Genomic DNA, 14,234 nt, shown 5'->3' with positions numbered 1-14,234 from the left:
TAATGTAACTAGAAATCAGAGAGATTATGTTGTTGACAGACTTGCATTATTATCCCAGAACTTTCAGAACTTGCTGGATGACTCAATATATAACTAGTCTTGTGCATAAAATTGTTTTTATAAACCAAGTGATAATAGTTACCACTGGCCCAACCAACACCTCATGAACATCCAAAGTGCAAACTTAAAGCAGTTTTTGCTTACCATGTCTTAATTAATAATTTGCAATGGCAGCTCTGTGTTCTGACCAGGGTCGGGAGTTGTTGGGCTCTTACCCTTAACCCTCTGTTTCACTGGAGTCATGTGCTGTGACCCCAACTTCCTCTTAAGTTAGGGTACATGGAAAAAAACCATAATACATTTGTACTCCATACATAACAATATGTATAACAATAGCTACTCATTTCTTTTTATTTTTCCAAAATTTACTCATGGAGCACTTGGATGCTCTTAGACTCCTGGTCATGGTGTGGCATCACTGGGATTCAAACTAGCAATCTCCTAAACTCTTGGACATTTGCCTCACTCAGAAGCCTTCCACAACTTATAATTTACTTGGATCACCCTGAAACACTTTCCCTGATATCCTGCCACACCCTAGGTGTAGGATCAGCAAGTTCTGCACTGCAGGAATGTGTGTCTGCCCTGAAGCAGTCACACTCTCCAACACATCTTTCTGTCGAGACGGCAAAACACCGACATGAACAACTCTTTATTCGTACTGTTACTAGGTATGTCTTTCCTTTCCCTTGTCTTGTCACACTCAGATTCAGACTAGCCATAAAGGTTCAACTCAAGTCATCCTCATGGCAAGAGCAAATCTCCAGCCACAACTACACTACTCTAAATTAAAGACTGTTGGGTCAGGTGTGTTAGAGAAGAAAAAAACAGTACTGAAGTTTTTTCTTGTGCACTAACAGCTGATAGGACAGAACAGGATAAGATGGGGTGGGATGGGATGGGACTGAACAGGATGAGATGGTGTGGGATGGGACAAAATGAGATAGGACTGGATTTGATGGGATTGGATTAATATAACACCTGCCTTATGAAAAAAATGTAATGTAATATGTGTTACCTCCACAGTGAGCGACTCCATACAGGACATAGCCTTTGTGACACTGACACTCAAAACTGCCTGGAGAGTTCACACAGGTGTGGTCACACGCGCGGTCAAACGAGCACTCATCTATGTCTGTTGAGAGAGAGAGAGACAGATAGATTTGTAATTTATTTTTAAAAATCACAATTAAACATATTTCAAATTCATCCAGATCAAGGTCTTACCCACATGTTAAGATTTTCATCGCTAATTTGTTAACCCATGTTAATGTTAATTTGTTAATTCATGTTTAAAATGTGAATAAAATAAATCAATAAATCCTTGATTAGAATTTGATACTTGTATTGGTATAATACATTAAAAAATCTGTCATCTATAAATCATCTGTAAATAATTTCTATGATTTCCAGATTAACAATAATCTACCACGCTTACCGCTCATATTTTTTTTTGCCAAAACGTCCATTATGCTAATTTGATTATAATTACTGTATAATAATTTTTTAATAAAACAGCTCAATATCTTTGCAGGCACTTTCAGCTAAGCCAAATAGGTGACTTGTCCTTTTTTCCTCAGGACATATGGAAAAGATTTACCTGCTTGGGAAATGAATGTGCAATAAAAGCCCCTGAGCAAGAAAAGCTCTTAACCCTCCACTTGATTGTACTCTGCCTCACTTCTAAGTCACTTTGGTGCTTGATGCCCTCCACAGTGGCTGTGCTGATAATTGGTTAGCCGATCTAAAATATCTTTGTCATGGGCACCATCACTACCCTTGATCTATTTGGGAGGAGCTCACCTAGATAGACAGCATGGGCAGAACTGGCATTCTCCAATACAAGAGATAACCCTATTTGTGGGTCAGCTACTTGTCCAGTTGTGTTTTCATCATGCTAGACATGTTTTTGATTGGATGAAGGTAATTGTAGACTGAAAAACTGCCAAGTAATAAATTAAGCTCATCTCATTTGGAAGACTCAGGTAAAACATTAGTGTATTTTTGGGCACTGGCTTGGGGCAAGTATTGTAGGCTTATTAAACAATACTTTCAACAAGCCATTCATTAGCCATTCAACAAGCAGACTTGGTTATAAGCCATGAGCCATCATAGTTTGGGAAAGAAAATCTGTGACCCTCAAATATTTTGTGTATACAAGCATCTCTAAACATGTCTGTTCCTTGCAGCCTGATTCAGAGTTTACAAATAGCAACCTATTAGCAAAGCTATGGTTTCTGATTTATTGAAAGCTCAAATACGCAAACAACAAGCCCAACAAACCCAACCTGTAACTAGCAAGCAGTTAGCTTTAGACAACCAATACTATAGCATTCAGGTACTGGTGCTTATAAAAGTTGAGTTGAATTGGGACAATTATACAACACTATACAGTTAATTCTTACTGCTCTTCAGCCGTCTAGACCAAACTGCCTGTTATATAACACCATTTTTCCGTTTTTCCCCAGCCCAGATCTCTCAAGCTTCATCAGAAATGCTTTACGAGCTGTTGGCAGATTCATTAAGTGAGCCTGGTCTTTGTTTCCCCCACAGAGATCGGCACGGGTTCAGAAGGACAGCAGGGTACCACTGACAGGTTTCCACACCCAGTGGACCCAGCTGCTCGCTTTCTGACCCTCAAGATACATCAATCATCCTCAACTACTCCTCCAAAATCCTGTAACCCAGCAGGCCAAATGTTCACTTGATTTCAATGCTTCCAAACCACATTCCATTCCTTTCCAGTGAATTTGTTAATTGTGTGGGTCGTGTCTATGCAGCACGGCAATCTCCACAACCTGGGAAAAATAAAAAAAGAAAAGAAAAAAAAGAAAATTTTTGCGAAGATCTTGCATAGTTATGAAGGGCCTCTTGTTTTGGGAAAGGGAGAGTGGAAAAATGTGGGTGTATGCGGGGTAGGTGGCAGTAGGCCTGTGTACGTGCTAGCACAGGGAAGTTTGAGAAGATAGATACAAGATTTGGCACCAAACTGAGTGGGTCCTAGGAATCTATCATCAAAAATGACAAGAGACGGAGGGTGAGGAAGAAAGATACCACAGAAAAAGAATTTCATCATGGTACCTTAGCAACCATGATGCTAACTCTGTTAGCTGCTAATCTTAGCCACTGGCAATTCGAAACAATAGCCAACTGAGGGAAAAAAACTAACAACTAGTCTGTTTACAGAGCAGAGATATGGGCTCTATCAGCCTCTCCTAAAGGATATGAGGGCACAATCAGATAAGGGGCAAGTCTGAATAGCCTGCTAAGGACAGTGTGGGGGAGGTTTAGCAATGGCTATGGAATGTGTCCAGATGCTCAGTAAGGTGGTGAAGGACAAGCCCCATCCTGATTGATTGAAGCTGAGGGTTGATGATGGCCACGAAACCAGGGGGACAGTCAACACCAGATAAAGCAAAAATTCTGTTTACATGTTCCACCCGGAGCATTTAGAGAGCAGTCAGAGCTCAAAAGCCGCCTCTGTTTAGGCTGAGGCATTCACCTTGCTCTCAGAGGATTAGAAAAAGGTCAAGTGTGTGACACGGAGTTCAGGTAGCTCTTCTAAAGGAAAGAATGACCTTTCTACAAGTACTTGACTGGAACACCTTTCTCCTCTTCCTCTGATATAAATCTTGGCTTATAGCAGTGTTAATCCAAGCAAGATAGTTACCTACATTAGCAAAACTCTTACTGTACGAGTTAGTTGCTTATTATTGGAATGCACTCAAAAAATTCCTCAGGGAATCGTAGCATCCTGAAGGAGTTATACTTTGAACCCTCTCTAATAGATTTTCCCCACAGGTCAAACCAAATCTATGCTATTTATCATTTTCAGTGCATAAACTGAGCCTTCAGACATGGTTATTAACAAGTATTACAATTATTTCTGACAACAACAGACCCTGATCAGTAAAGCAGTGGGCATCAATTCCTATAATGGTACAAGATTGGTAAAAAAAACAAATGATAAATGAAAGGAAGTCCAACATAGTGTCTTCATAAGGCATTAGGCCACGACGAGGCACCAGAGCAACTTTAGTGTGCCTTGGCCTTGATTCTGAAACTGTACTGGAAGAGATGAGCACCGCTCTTCCAAAACATATTCCCTCAGTTGCTGTTTTGATGTTGGTGGTGGCGAGCACTGTCAAACACTTATGGGAGATTTTGGAACAGTGTTAAATTAGGAAGATCTGTTGACTGTGAAGGCCATAGCATCAATGATCACAATTTACAACATTTTCATCCTAAACAGTCTATTAAGGGAGATGTCGTGCCCTGTAGATGGGGATGGGATCATCCTGGAAGAGACCATGACTATCTGGATAGAATTGTTCAATCATAGTATAAAGATGATCAGTCAGAAGAACGTTGAACTGATCTGCAGTGATGTTTCCATACAAGGGGACAAGAGAAGTGGACCCAAACCAGCAAAATAAATGCCTCCCACAGCAGAACCACCAGGTTTTCCTTTAATTTATCAGCCTACTGTAGTTTTTATGGGTTCCTCCAAAGAGAAAACCAAAGAATCTTTCAGGGAGCTTTTATTAAGATACCTGATACAAATATAGGCTTAATAAAATCAGGGCCAGATGAATTGAATTAGGTGTGTGAGAGCAGGGAAATCACCAACAGTGCAGCACTATAGATGAAAACCACTGAGCTAAGCGATTTGTTTGACCTCTCACCTTGGGGTGCACTTAAGCAGCATTGTGTGGAGAACAGGATAAAGATAAGAGTTTTTCCCTGACAGCCCACACCTACCGCTTCCCTATGATAACAACGGCATACAAATCTTTGCACACCCCCACTCCTAAGACCCCTCGCCAAAAACTTACACACTGCCATGCCATACCATGAACTGTAGCTTTGCTTAGGTGATGCTTGCCATACAATCTTAGAAAACAAAGCTCCCATCAACCACTCTAAAGGTTTCTTTGAGTTTGTCCCTTAATCATTACATTTATCCTAGATCAGTTTCGCTGTTTTTCTTAAAATGGATCAGGGTATGGTAATATGCATCTTTCACCTGGAAACTTGGATGTAGTGTAAGATTTAAGGTACATAATTGGACTGTAATTGCCTTTTACAATAAAGCTTTAAAGGAATATGATATACATCGTTCTGGGTAAAAGACACATACTAAAGGTACAAAAGGTGTGTGCTTGAGTGTACCACCCAATGACAAGGAAATATACAGTTTAGTACCCTTATTTTTCTGAGACTGCTTTCTGGGATGGCTTAAAGGTTCTATGTATAACCCTTTCAGGAAAAAAGTAGTAAATACTCAGTAAGATAGAACCATTATGAATCCAAAGAACCCCTGTGGAACCCTTTTTTCTAAATCATACACTTCCATTTGAAAAAAAAAACAGCAGGTCTCAGATAAGTATAACAAGGTAATATCCAGCAGCTTGGTTAAAGTGCTGACAATGTTCCCACAATCTCACCCGTGGCCTGGTGGGGAGTGGGGAAAGAAAACAACCACAGGTCATGGAGCAAGTCTGGGTGGAGCACAGATGCTGGGTCTAAATGATAGGTCTGATATGGGGAAAAGGATGTCGGGGTTTTGCAGTCACTACTTCTGGAGATCATAAACGCATAGTCACAAATGACTGTAAATAAAGTAAGCCAACTTTCAATCTGAGACTGCAACTTCTGGTGAAATTAATTCTCTTAAATCTTCCACAATGTCACCAAGTTCTGTCCAAAAGTATATACAAGAAGACAGGAAGGGAAAACAGGAAGGGTTTGTGGCTAGGTTTCTCTACGGTTTGACAGGAATATTCCACACAGCAGTTAGATGGCTCAGTTTTAAAGAAGTGTGTGGTTGCTGTGATTGGCAGCTTGGTTTTAGCTGAGCTCTGAACACTCTGTAGGAAGGCATCAACGCTTCAGCTCCAAAACTGATGTCTGAAAATGAATCAAACCCAACAAAAATCCATGCCACGATATACGGGTAGCATTCGAGGGAAAGCAAACGAGGAAATTGAACAACAAAGGAAAGACAGACAGAACGAGTGAAAGAAAATAGACAGCTTGGAACTCCAAGCCTGACAATACCAAAGTTCTTGTTTATCTCAGTATGCCTACTGATGACCACACCAAAGGACGAAACTAAAGGCAATACATGTCCTCTGCTCGGTTCTCCCCTTTTGCCTTTCCTTCTGCCTCCTCCTTTTATTTCCATTCGTTCTTCTCACTCTGAAGCCTTTCTATTTGCTTTTTGCTCTCTTGGGGCCTCCAGATGTGTGTGCTGGGGGGAGGTGGAGAAGATTGCTCGCTCTAATTTCCAACACCTGCAGCTCAGCTCGGCTCAGCATGACCCAGCGTGATCCTCTGTTTGCTCAGTGGCTGAGTTCCTGCTCTCCTACCGAGCATTTATTCCATCACTCTCATGGCACCAAGCCAGGGAAAGATTCTCACTTCTGAAGTACCTCAATTTGTATGTACGGCAGGAGGAATGGGGCAACGGCGTGTGCTGACTATGCCATAAACTCTGTTTTAATTTACTGATGTGTGAGCTGAACTGAGTCACGAGATGCTTTATATAGCCACACCTAGGCTTAACGAATAATGAGGATAACTCTATAAGGTGAACAATGTAGGAGAGGATCCTGACCATCCGTTTACACTAACTGCTTGCAGTCTGTCTCTTGTTGGTGTGTAGCAACTGCTACTATAGAATACTTAGCTACTATAGTAGCTACATGTCTTCTAAAGCTAACTAGTTAAAGACAAATTAAATAACACACTACTCAGTGTGAAAATTAGTTGTTTGATTTATATGACTTTGCCTGGTTTCATACTAGCTTTGCTGGCAAGCTAAATGTATTTCATACATACACTCAAGAGGCACCAACAATCTCTGCTACCTCCTTCCAAGCTCCTACATATGATATATCCATTTAATGAGAGGTCTTGACAGGATAAAATGAAAGCATGTTTAGAAGTTTTTCTTCCATTTTTAGCATTACACAGTAATTGCTGGTAGGAACTAAAGTTGGGAGTGGGGAACTGAAGAACCATTGGACCACACGCGCCTTAGGATTGGTCCGAGGTATCATCCAAGCCAGTTGTTTAGATTTGTCATGTTACTGTGTCGCACTTAATTTGCATAGAATTGAGAAAATTGAGAAAAGTCACTGAAATTGCTCCTTACTGTGCACAGAAAATGAATGGTCACCTGTTGCTTTGTCGCTTGCGAATGTAAACATACGTTGAGGACTACATGGAAAACTACCAGAATCCCACAGCAAAGTGTGTTCCTACCTTGACAGGTCCTCTCATTGGTGAGCAGCTTGTAACCCTTCCTGCAGCTACACTCGAAGCTTCCCACTGTGTTCCGGCAAATCTGATCACAGCTGCCATTACTCATGCGGCACTCATCGATATCTGGAATGGAAAAGATTCAAGAACATTGGAAATGTGAAGGAGAAAAGCAACACAGAAAACCCTGAAGTAGAACTACACAGTTCTACGATTTCTAGAAAGAAATGGAGATACATATTAATACTCCAGTGCAACTTGAAAGGGAGTTATTTATCTTGTATATCCTCACCAGTGGAAAAACTGGTTAAAATTAAGGGTTAGATAAGTAAGAGAAGCTTTAACGGTATAGTTAGCTGCACATTCGTGAGTTGAGACACTACTGACATTTCACAAAATGGCAGAATCCAAGAACTGTCAGTGTAATTACAGTGTAATTCTAGTCGTAAGGAATTGTTTCTTACTATGTCACCAACACATCTGAGGAAAATGTTCATATATTCTTGAAGGTTCTGTCTTTACACTGTCTTGTGTATACAATACATAATGGCTTTGTGCTACCTAACTAAATTTCTATTAAAACGAAACAAGTCTTTCAGTGTCATGTCTCCCAGTTGCTTAGCAACAATGATCTCACAACTTTAGCCACTTGAATGGTAATCTTTAATCTGAAAAGCATCATGTTCAGATTAAAATAAGATACCGATACCGCAATCTTGCCTTTTTTGAACACACAGTACATGTTTCCTTTGATTTGAATCTGCCTCATGACCACCAGGGCCAGGGCTCTGGAACATTTCAGAACAGGACGTTTTAATACCAGTAGGCGCCTGAAAGTTTGTGGTTCATCTGGAATAAGCCTTCTCACAAGAAAAGATTGATATATCATCTGCCTCTTCCGATTGGCTTTGAATCTGCAAAGATGGCTCTGATTAAGAGTTAACCATGTCTCTAAATGAGGCATCCATCTCCAAAAGGGATTGTCATCATCTGGACAAAATAAGTCCCTTTCTCTCCCTCAGGCATGAAGCAGAGCTCCTGTCTTGTTCTGCCAGGGTTAGAAGCGATTTGTTTCCTTTTGTTCCTTCTTAAACCATATTTTAAAAAAAAAGAAATGCGAAATTGGTTGCATGACTGTGTAGAAGTGTGTGTATGTGTGTGTGTTACCTTTGCAGGTCTTGCGGTCAGGCTGAAGAGTGAATCCGACCGGACAGCTGCAGCGCACCCCTGTTAGAGCATCGTGACACGTGCTGTCACATCCTCCATTATTCACCGCACACGTCTCTGAAGACACAAACGCATACGATAGTTAGAGTCGTCACAAAAAACTCAGAAATCCTGGTAATGACATTACGACATTAGGTTTAGCAAGGAAAAATCCAACATGAAATGCGTTAACAATAATTATATTCAAATATACACACACACATTATTGTTTTTAACTTATTTAGTGATTCTGGTGCTAATTTGTTGGTTGGTTCTGTATTTTTATTATTCTTGTGAGATGTTGTGTGCTCTGCTGACATCACAGGGGAATTGCTGTTATTATTATTATTACAATGGTGTTTAATAGTAGAAAAAAATTCAACTATCAGAAAAATAAGTGGTAAGTTTTTTTGTTAGCTCCGAAAAACAGCAGAGCAAAACTTCTATTCTCACTCGCCATTTTCCAGCAAGTCACATTAATGAGAAATCCTGCGTAAAAAGCAAGCAGTGGAGACATTGGTACAAACGCTAGACTCAAGGTCCCAGAATGCAATGCAGCTATAGAGACAGAGTTACAGCAGAGATTAGTTCAGTTAGCGATCTACATGATGGTGTTGATGCTGGTACTAGCATGAAAGTTGAAGCTTTGGAAGCTGATTTGTTTGAGCAGAGTGTACAGACGAGGAGGCGAGATAGCTACTAAAGGGACTAAAGGACTAAAGTGCCGCTGCATAGCTCTCTTTAGGTACTGATGAATCCTACTGACACCACTATCACCAGGTAGTCAAATGGCACTGTGGGTAATGTAGGAAACTGGTAACCAAAGAGAAAATAAACCATGATGAAAGAATTAAGCTAAAGCCAAGCCAACTTATTTTTTATTATAAAATAAATCCTGGATGCTATTGAAGGTCACATGTTAATTATAAAGATTAATATGCAAGTCATTCAGAGTGGATTCTTTCCTTTAAGGTTTGGTTTTAGTGACCAGAAGGTCATGACTTCAAATCCCGAAAGAGCTGCTGTTAGGAACATGAGCAAGACCCTAAAGCCTGCTTTTTAGATTTTGTCTCCGTTGTAAATCACGTAGCTGAAAGTGAGTCCTAAATGTGACGTAAGCTGTAACACTCACTGATTAGAAATAATAGAAACACCATGTGGATGGATCAGTTGGGATCATATTTTTTTTTTGTCCTCAAGCTGGATTTATTTCTCTTTTGACTGCAATAGTATCTATTTTAAACAACTCCTAATGGAGAGGCTTCAAGAAAATCAGAACCAAGCAGCCAGTGTGGGTCGAAGACCTTTTTTGGCTTCCTCAGAAGGCAAAACCATCCAGATGGAGAGAAAGGACACCTCATCGGATCAGAGTACATTGCCCAGGGCACTGTGTTTTTACGATTATTACATAATAACATCCGAATGAATAAATATACATTCTGTGAGTTCTGTACAGTACCATTCTCCTCTAAGAGGTTTAAACTGAATCCATCTAGAGAACTCTTTTTTTCTGGTCTGAAAACTTATCTGCAGTTAAAAATGTGGATTATAGCAAAAACACACTGGCACTAATATTAACATGAATAATGGAAAGTCTACACTGCTTTCAAATCAGATTTTGGTCAGACGTATCAAAGTAGCCCATATACAATCCCTTCTTTTCCTGGTCTTTCCATTATTTGGTACTCTGGCTGTTATTTTGCATATTACACTAGACACCACATGACCGCAATGTCAAGCCAATCACAACGGAGATGAGAGAGGAGGAGACCTTTCCCCAAAATCAGCTTGTTAGGTAATGGCTCCTTAATAGTATCTTTTCTATACACTAATTCTCTGAGACGCAATGACTGAAAGTGAAATTTTAGAAGCACAGGAACTGAGTTAACAGAAGAACTAGAAGAAGTGCTTTTACTGGCTGCATTGAAATTACTGAAGGGCTTTAAATTTTATTCAGCAATAAAAAGACAAAAAATTTGTCCCATGACTATTTACTTTCAACTGCTCTCAAAAATACGAGAGAGAAACCTCTATAGGTTTCAGCCCATATGATATTTCTGTTCGTTCATGCTGTAAAAAGAATGTTTGTGCTGGTATGATTTTTGAGAAATTAAACTTTTGTGCAGGTTGAGAAAATAAACAGCACAATATTGCGTTTGACAACAATAACACAGCATCAACGAAACAGAATATTCTGGGGGAAAAACTGCTTGCTAGGAAAACAAATGCAACTGAAATCATAATACTTTTTTTTTCGTTCCGAGTAGCTCATTTGGTTAATATTTAATCCCAGATGGTTCTGGATCAACATCACATCTCGTGTGTCTATTTTCATTCCATCATCACACACACTGAACCTCATTTATAACTTTTAGTAAAGTTGTGTGCAAATGCTTGCGCAAGCCAAACCGAACAAAAATTTTCTGCTGGATTTACAAACATTTCAGATAGGATTTTCTTCGTTCTTGCGTGCATGTTGATCACCCATAAAGTGCAAAGCACATTCCTGACACAGCTCACTTGCATGTAGTGACACCCACAAAACTCCATAAACGTTCAATGCACAGACAGCTGCTAGCACAAAATGAACGATAAGGATACAGGCTGAAAAGCAGGAGTGGGAAGTTATGTTGATTCGAGATGAATGATAAGAGTAAAGGCTGAAAGCCAAAAGTGTCCTCTAAATGCTGTACACATAATAAAAATAAGTAATTTAATCTTGGCTGTATAATCCATATATAAAATTGCAGTAATCCATTATATGATTTGAAGTTGATCAAGTTGAAGTTTACATTAGTTAGTCTTCTTATATGTAAATTTACACACACAAGTAGGAGCACAAGTAGGAGATGAACATTTTATGAATACATCTGTTCATATCCAGCATCATAAATGAGGTCCACTGTATATGTCCTTAACAGAATCCTCATATTGCTAAAGTTTGCATTAGACAGAAAAAAACTCACCTAAAAAGCTTGCCTATCCACACCAGAATAGCGATGAACCTTTACCCAGCCAGCGTGTCTTAGTTAGTCATTTGCAAACTTGAAACATTGAATTTGGAAGCATTAAATGTTGGTGTTAAATGTCTGCTCAGAGCAAACTGTGTAATTTTTTTAAATTAAGTTCTTTAACACAGTAAATAGTACCAATAAACGACAAACACTGAGTTCTATTCATTCCTGTTTGTTTCAGTTTTGAGCTGCAAAAATCTACATGATTAGAAAGTTTGGTACTGGACCAGTGGGCAAGCACAGTTCCACATTTCTGGTGCCAGATGATCTCGTATTTTGTGGCCTAGAGTGACCTACAGTGTCATTTTTAAATAGGTGGAAATGTTGGAATTTTATCAGACTGATTAAGCTGCAACCCTCTAAAAACACGAGAAAGCAAATGTTTCTCTAAAACGATAAACTCTGAGTCAGAGAGAGAGAGAGAGAGAGAGAGAGAGAGAGAGAGAGAGAGAGACAGACTGAAGGATGTTGGCAGTCTGTAGCAGAGTAAAGAACGTGCTGCTAGTGGGTGTCATGGCATGCCTCAAAAACGCTTAGCAAGCCAGTAACTGCACCAGACTGTAATGATCAATTGGGCAGAGCGCATCAAAATATTTACAGTACATTGATTATTTCTCTGGCACAGGCGTGTGCATAACCTTTTTTTTTTTTTTTTTTAAATCAGACTTACAATTGCATAACCACATCTATGAGTGAGAAAAATCCAAATGACGCTTGACGCATTTTGTAAGGCTTCAGTTTAGAGGAACTTCATGAACATTCCAGGAAAAACTACTTAGATGGACTACTAAAGTTTAAACAAATATTAGATATCATGTTTATCCTTGTTATAAACCAGGAACAAGAACTCTGTCTGTTTAAATTTAGTCATTTATTTACTTCCTCTATTGGTTCTCCATTAACTTCTGCCCTTTTGCTTTTGGTTTTCAATGTAATTGGTGAAAAATAGCCACCTGGATGCTTATATCACCACAAATCTGACTGGATTCCCAAGCATATCAACACTGTCTTCTAATTATCCAGTAATCCTTATGCTTACTAAACAGAACTGAATAAAGAGTTCCCAAGGTAAGATCTACTGATGAAAACACCAGTGTAGTGAGGAACATTAACATGTATATGTATAGGCTATTAACAGGAACAAAACACTGGCCTACTAGCACACTTAGCTATGTTACCTTCATACGATTCCCCAACCGGCATCAGACAGCATGACAGTGCAGAATGTCAGAGTAGGGATATGAGTACATTATACAGATTACCAAATATGAGTACATTATATAGATTGAACAAGTAACAAAATGTTCTATTTGGATACAAATATATATATGAATAGGTTGAGCACTATTCTTTTTTGGGTCTTAGAGTTGCAGAAAAAGTTTACAGGGCATCTGGTTGAGATTAGAGATGTGCATCAGGACTGGGCTCCCACAGGACTCAACAAACATGACGAAGAGAGACCGCGTTCATTAACAGGAACGTGCGAAGATTTTCAGTAACTGCCTGGTCATTGTTGCGGTGGTTTACATTAAGCTACTAGTTTGTTTATATTTTGGAAAATATAAACAATTTTTGCTATATTTCGCTAGGAAATGTCACAGGAAGGTTCAAACCAAAATGATCACTATATGAGCGGGATTAAATAAACACTCCCCCACACATCTCTATGTCAGGGCCAGAACTCTCACATCACACTGACAGTCCTGACATCTGAGTGTTTTCTGAGTGTTTTCCAATGTTTCCAGGTGGTTACAATATTCACTTAACAATAATTAGTTTCGTTCTACTTGTTTAGTGATGGATTTACCCTTTTTATATACTACATTTCATAAAAATTGCATGTAAGTCAGAATTTTGCTAGATATAATTTTGCTGATTGAGACAAAAAAAAAAATTAAGATTGAGGTTGAAAAGATGAAGTTTATGAAACTTGTGAAAGTGCTTCTGAAAAATAAAAACAGAAACTGACAAAACCTTGAACAATTAAAAAAATACAGTAAAAGAAACCATGAAGATTGGTTCATGACAGTTAGCATTCCTGAGTTTTTTTCTATAGGATAAATCCCTTGGTTCCTCAACTAAATTTCCACAGTAAAAATTTGGGTAATTATTGACTGAAACTAAAGCAAGGCCAAGACCAACTGACTAGCCTAAAGCAACAAATATGTAGAAAAAGAAATAAAAAGGGTGTAACAGAAACTTCTCATTTGTTTCATGTTTGCTGTGCCAAAATCCATATAAAAGCAGAGCCTCAGTGTTTGTCTAAATCACCACTGTGATTGGAAAAGTTAGAGCGTTTGAAATAAACTCTCCACTGAGCCCAGCTCCACTTCAGGTATTTGCTCACAGTTGCAGAAAGTTGGCACTAATGCTTAATGAATCTCTCAAAACAAGTCCAGAACATGCATCCCGAGGTAAAGCTATTTGGTAAATATGACAAGCCCTTGGCACGAGGCTTAAAGAGGCGCGACCCAATCCGGCAGCCTGCACTAAGCCTGCTGTGATGTTAAAAGGCTGCTGTGCAAACATTCTTGTTCCTTTTGAAAGTGGCGAAAGTCTTCTGAATGAGGGGAAAAAAGGACGAGTTGACAGAAACATGCTGACAAATTGTGGAGAGACTTTGAGTAGTTAGACAAAGGTTGTCTTCATGTAAAGGTCAGAGTGAGGAAATGGAAACATGCCAGCAAA

The 14,234-nt window shown here is 39.3% G+C and overlaps 1 protein-coding gene across 3 annotated transcripts in view; it reads right to left on the bottom strand.

Moving 5' to 3' along the window:
• The window catches only part of scube3 (signal peptide, CUB domain, EGF-like 3), a 92,433-nt gene that overhangs the window by 15,720 nt on the left and 62,479 nt on the right, over positions 1-14,234 (bottom strand). For all 3 annotated transcript variants that reach the window (XM_053240739.1, XM_026920077.3, XM_026920078.3), the window contains 3 exons: positions 8,494-8,610; positions 7,330-7,452; positions 1,079-1,195 (listed from right to left, as the gene is read on the bottom strand). In XM_053240739.1, coding sequence (XP_053096714.1) covers positions 1,079-1,195; positions 7,330-7,452; positions 8,494-8,610 — 357 coding nt within the window. The remainder of the gene's footprint in view (positions 1-1,078; positions 1,196-7,329; positions 7,453-8,493; positions 8,611-14,234) is intronic.

The sequence above is a fragment of the Pangasianodon hypophthalmus genome, chromosome 16 (genome assembly GCF_027358585.1).
Source record: "Pangasianodon hypophthalmus isolate fPanHyp1 chromosome 16, fPanHyp1.pri, whole genome shotgun sequence".
Taxonomy (NCBI): domain Eukaryota; kingdom Metazoa; phylum Chordata; class Actinopteri; order Siluriformes; family Pangasiidae; genus Pangasianodon; species Pangasianodon hypophthalmus.
The sequence above is the reverse complement of the archived record's forward strand: the minus strand, read 5'-3'. Positions and strand labels throughout refer to the sequence as shown.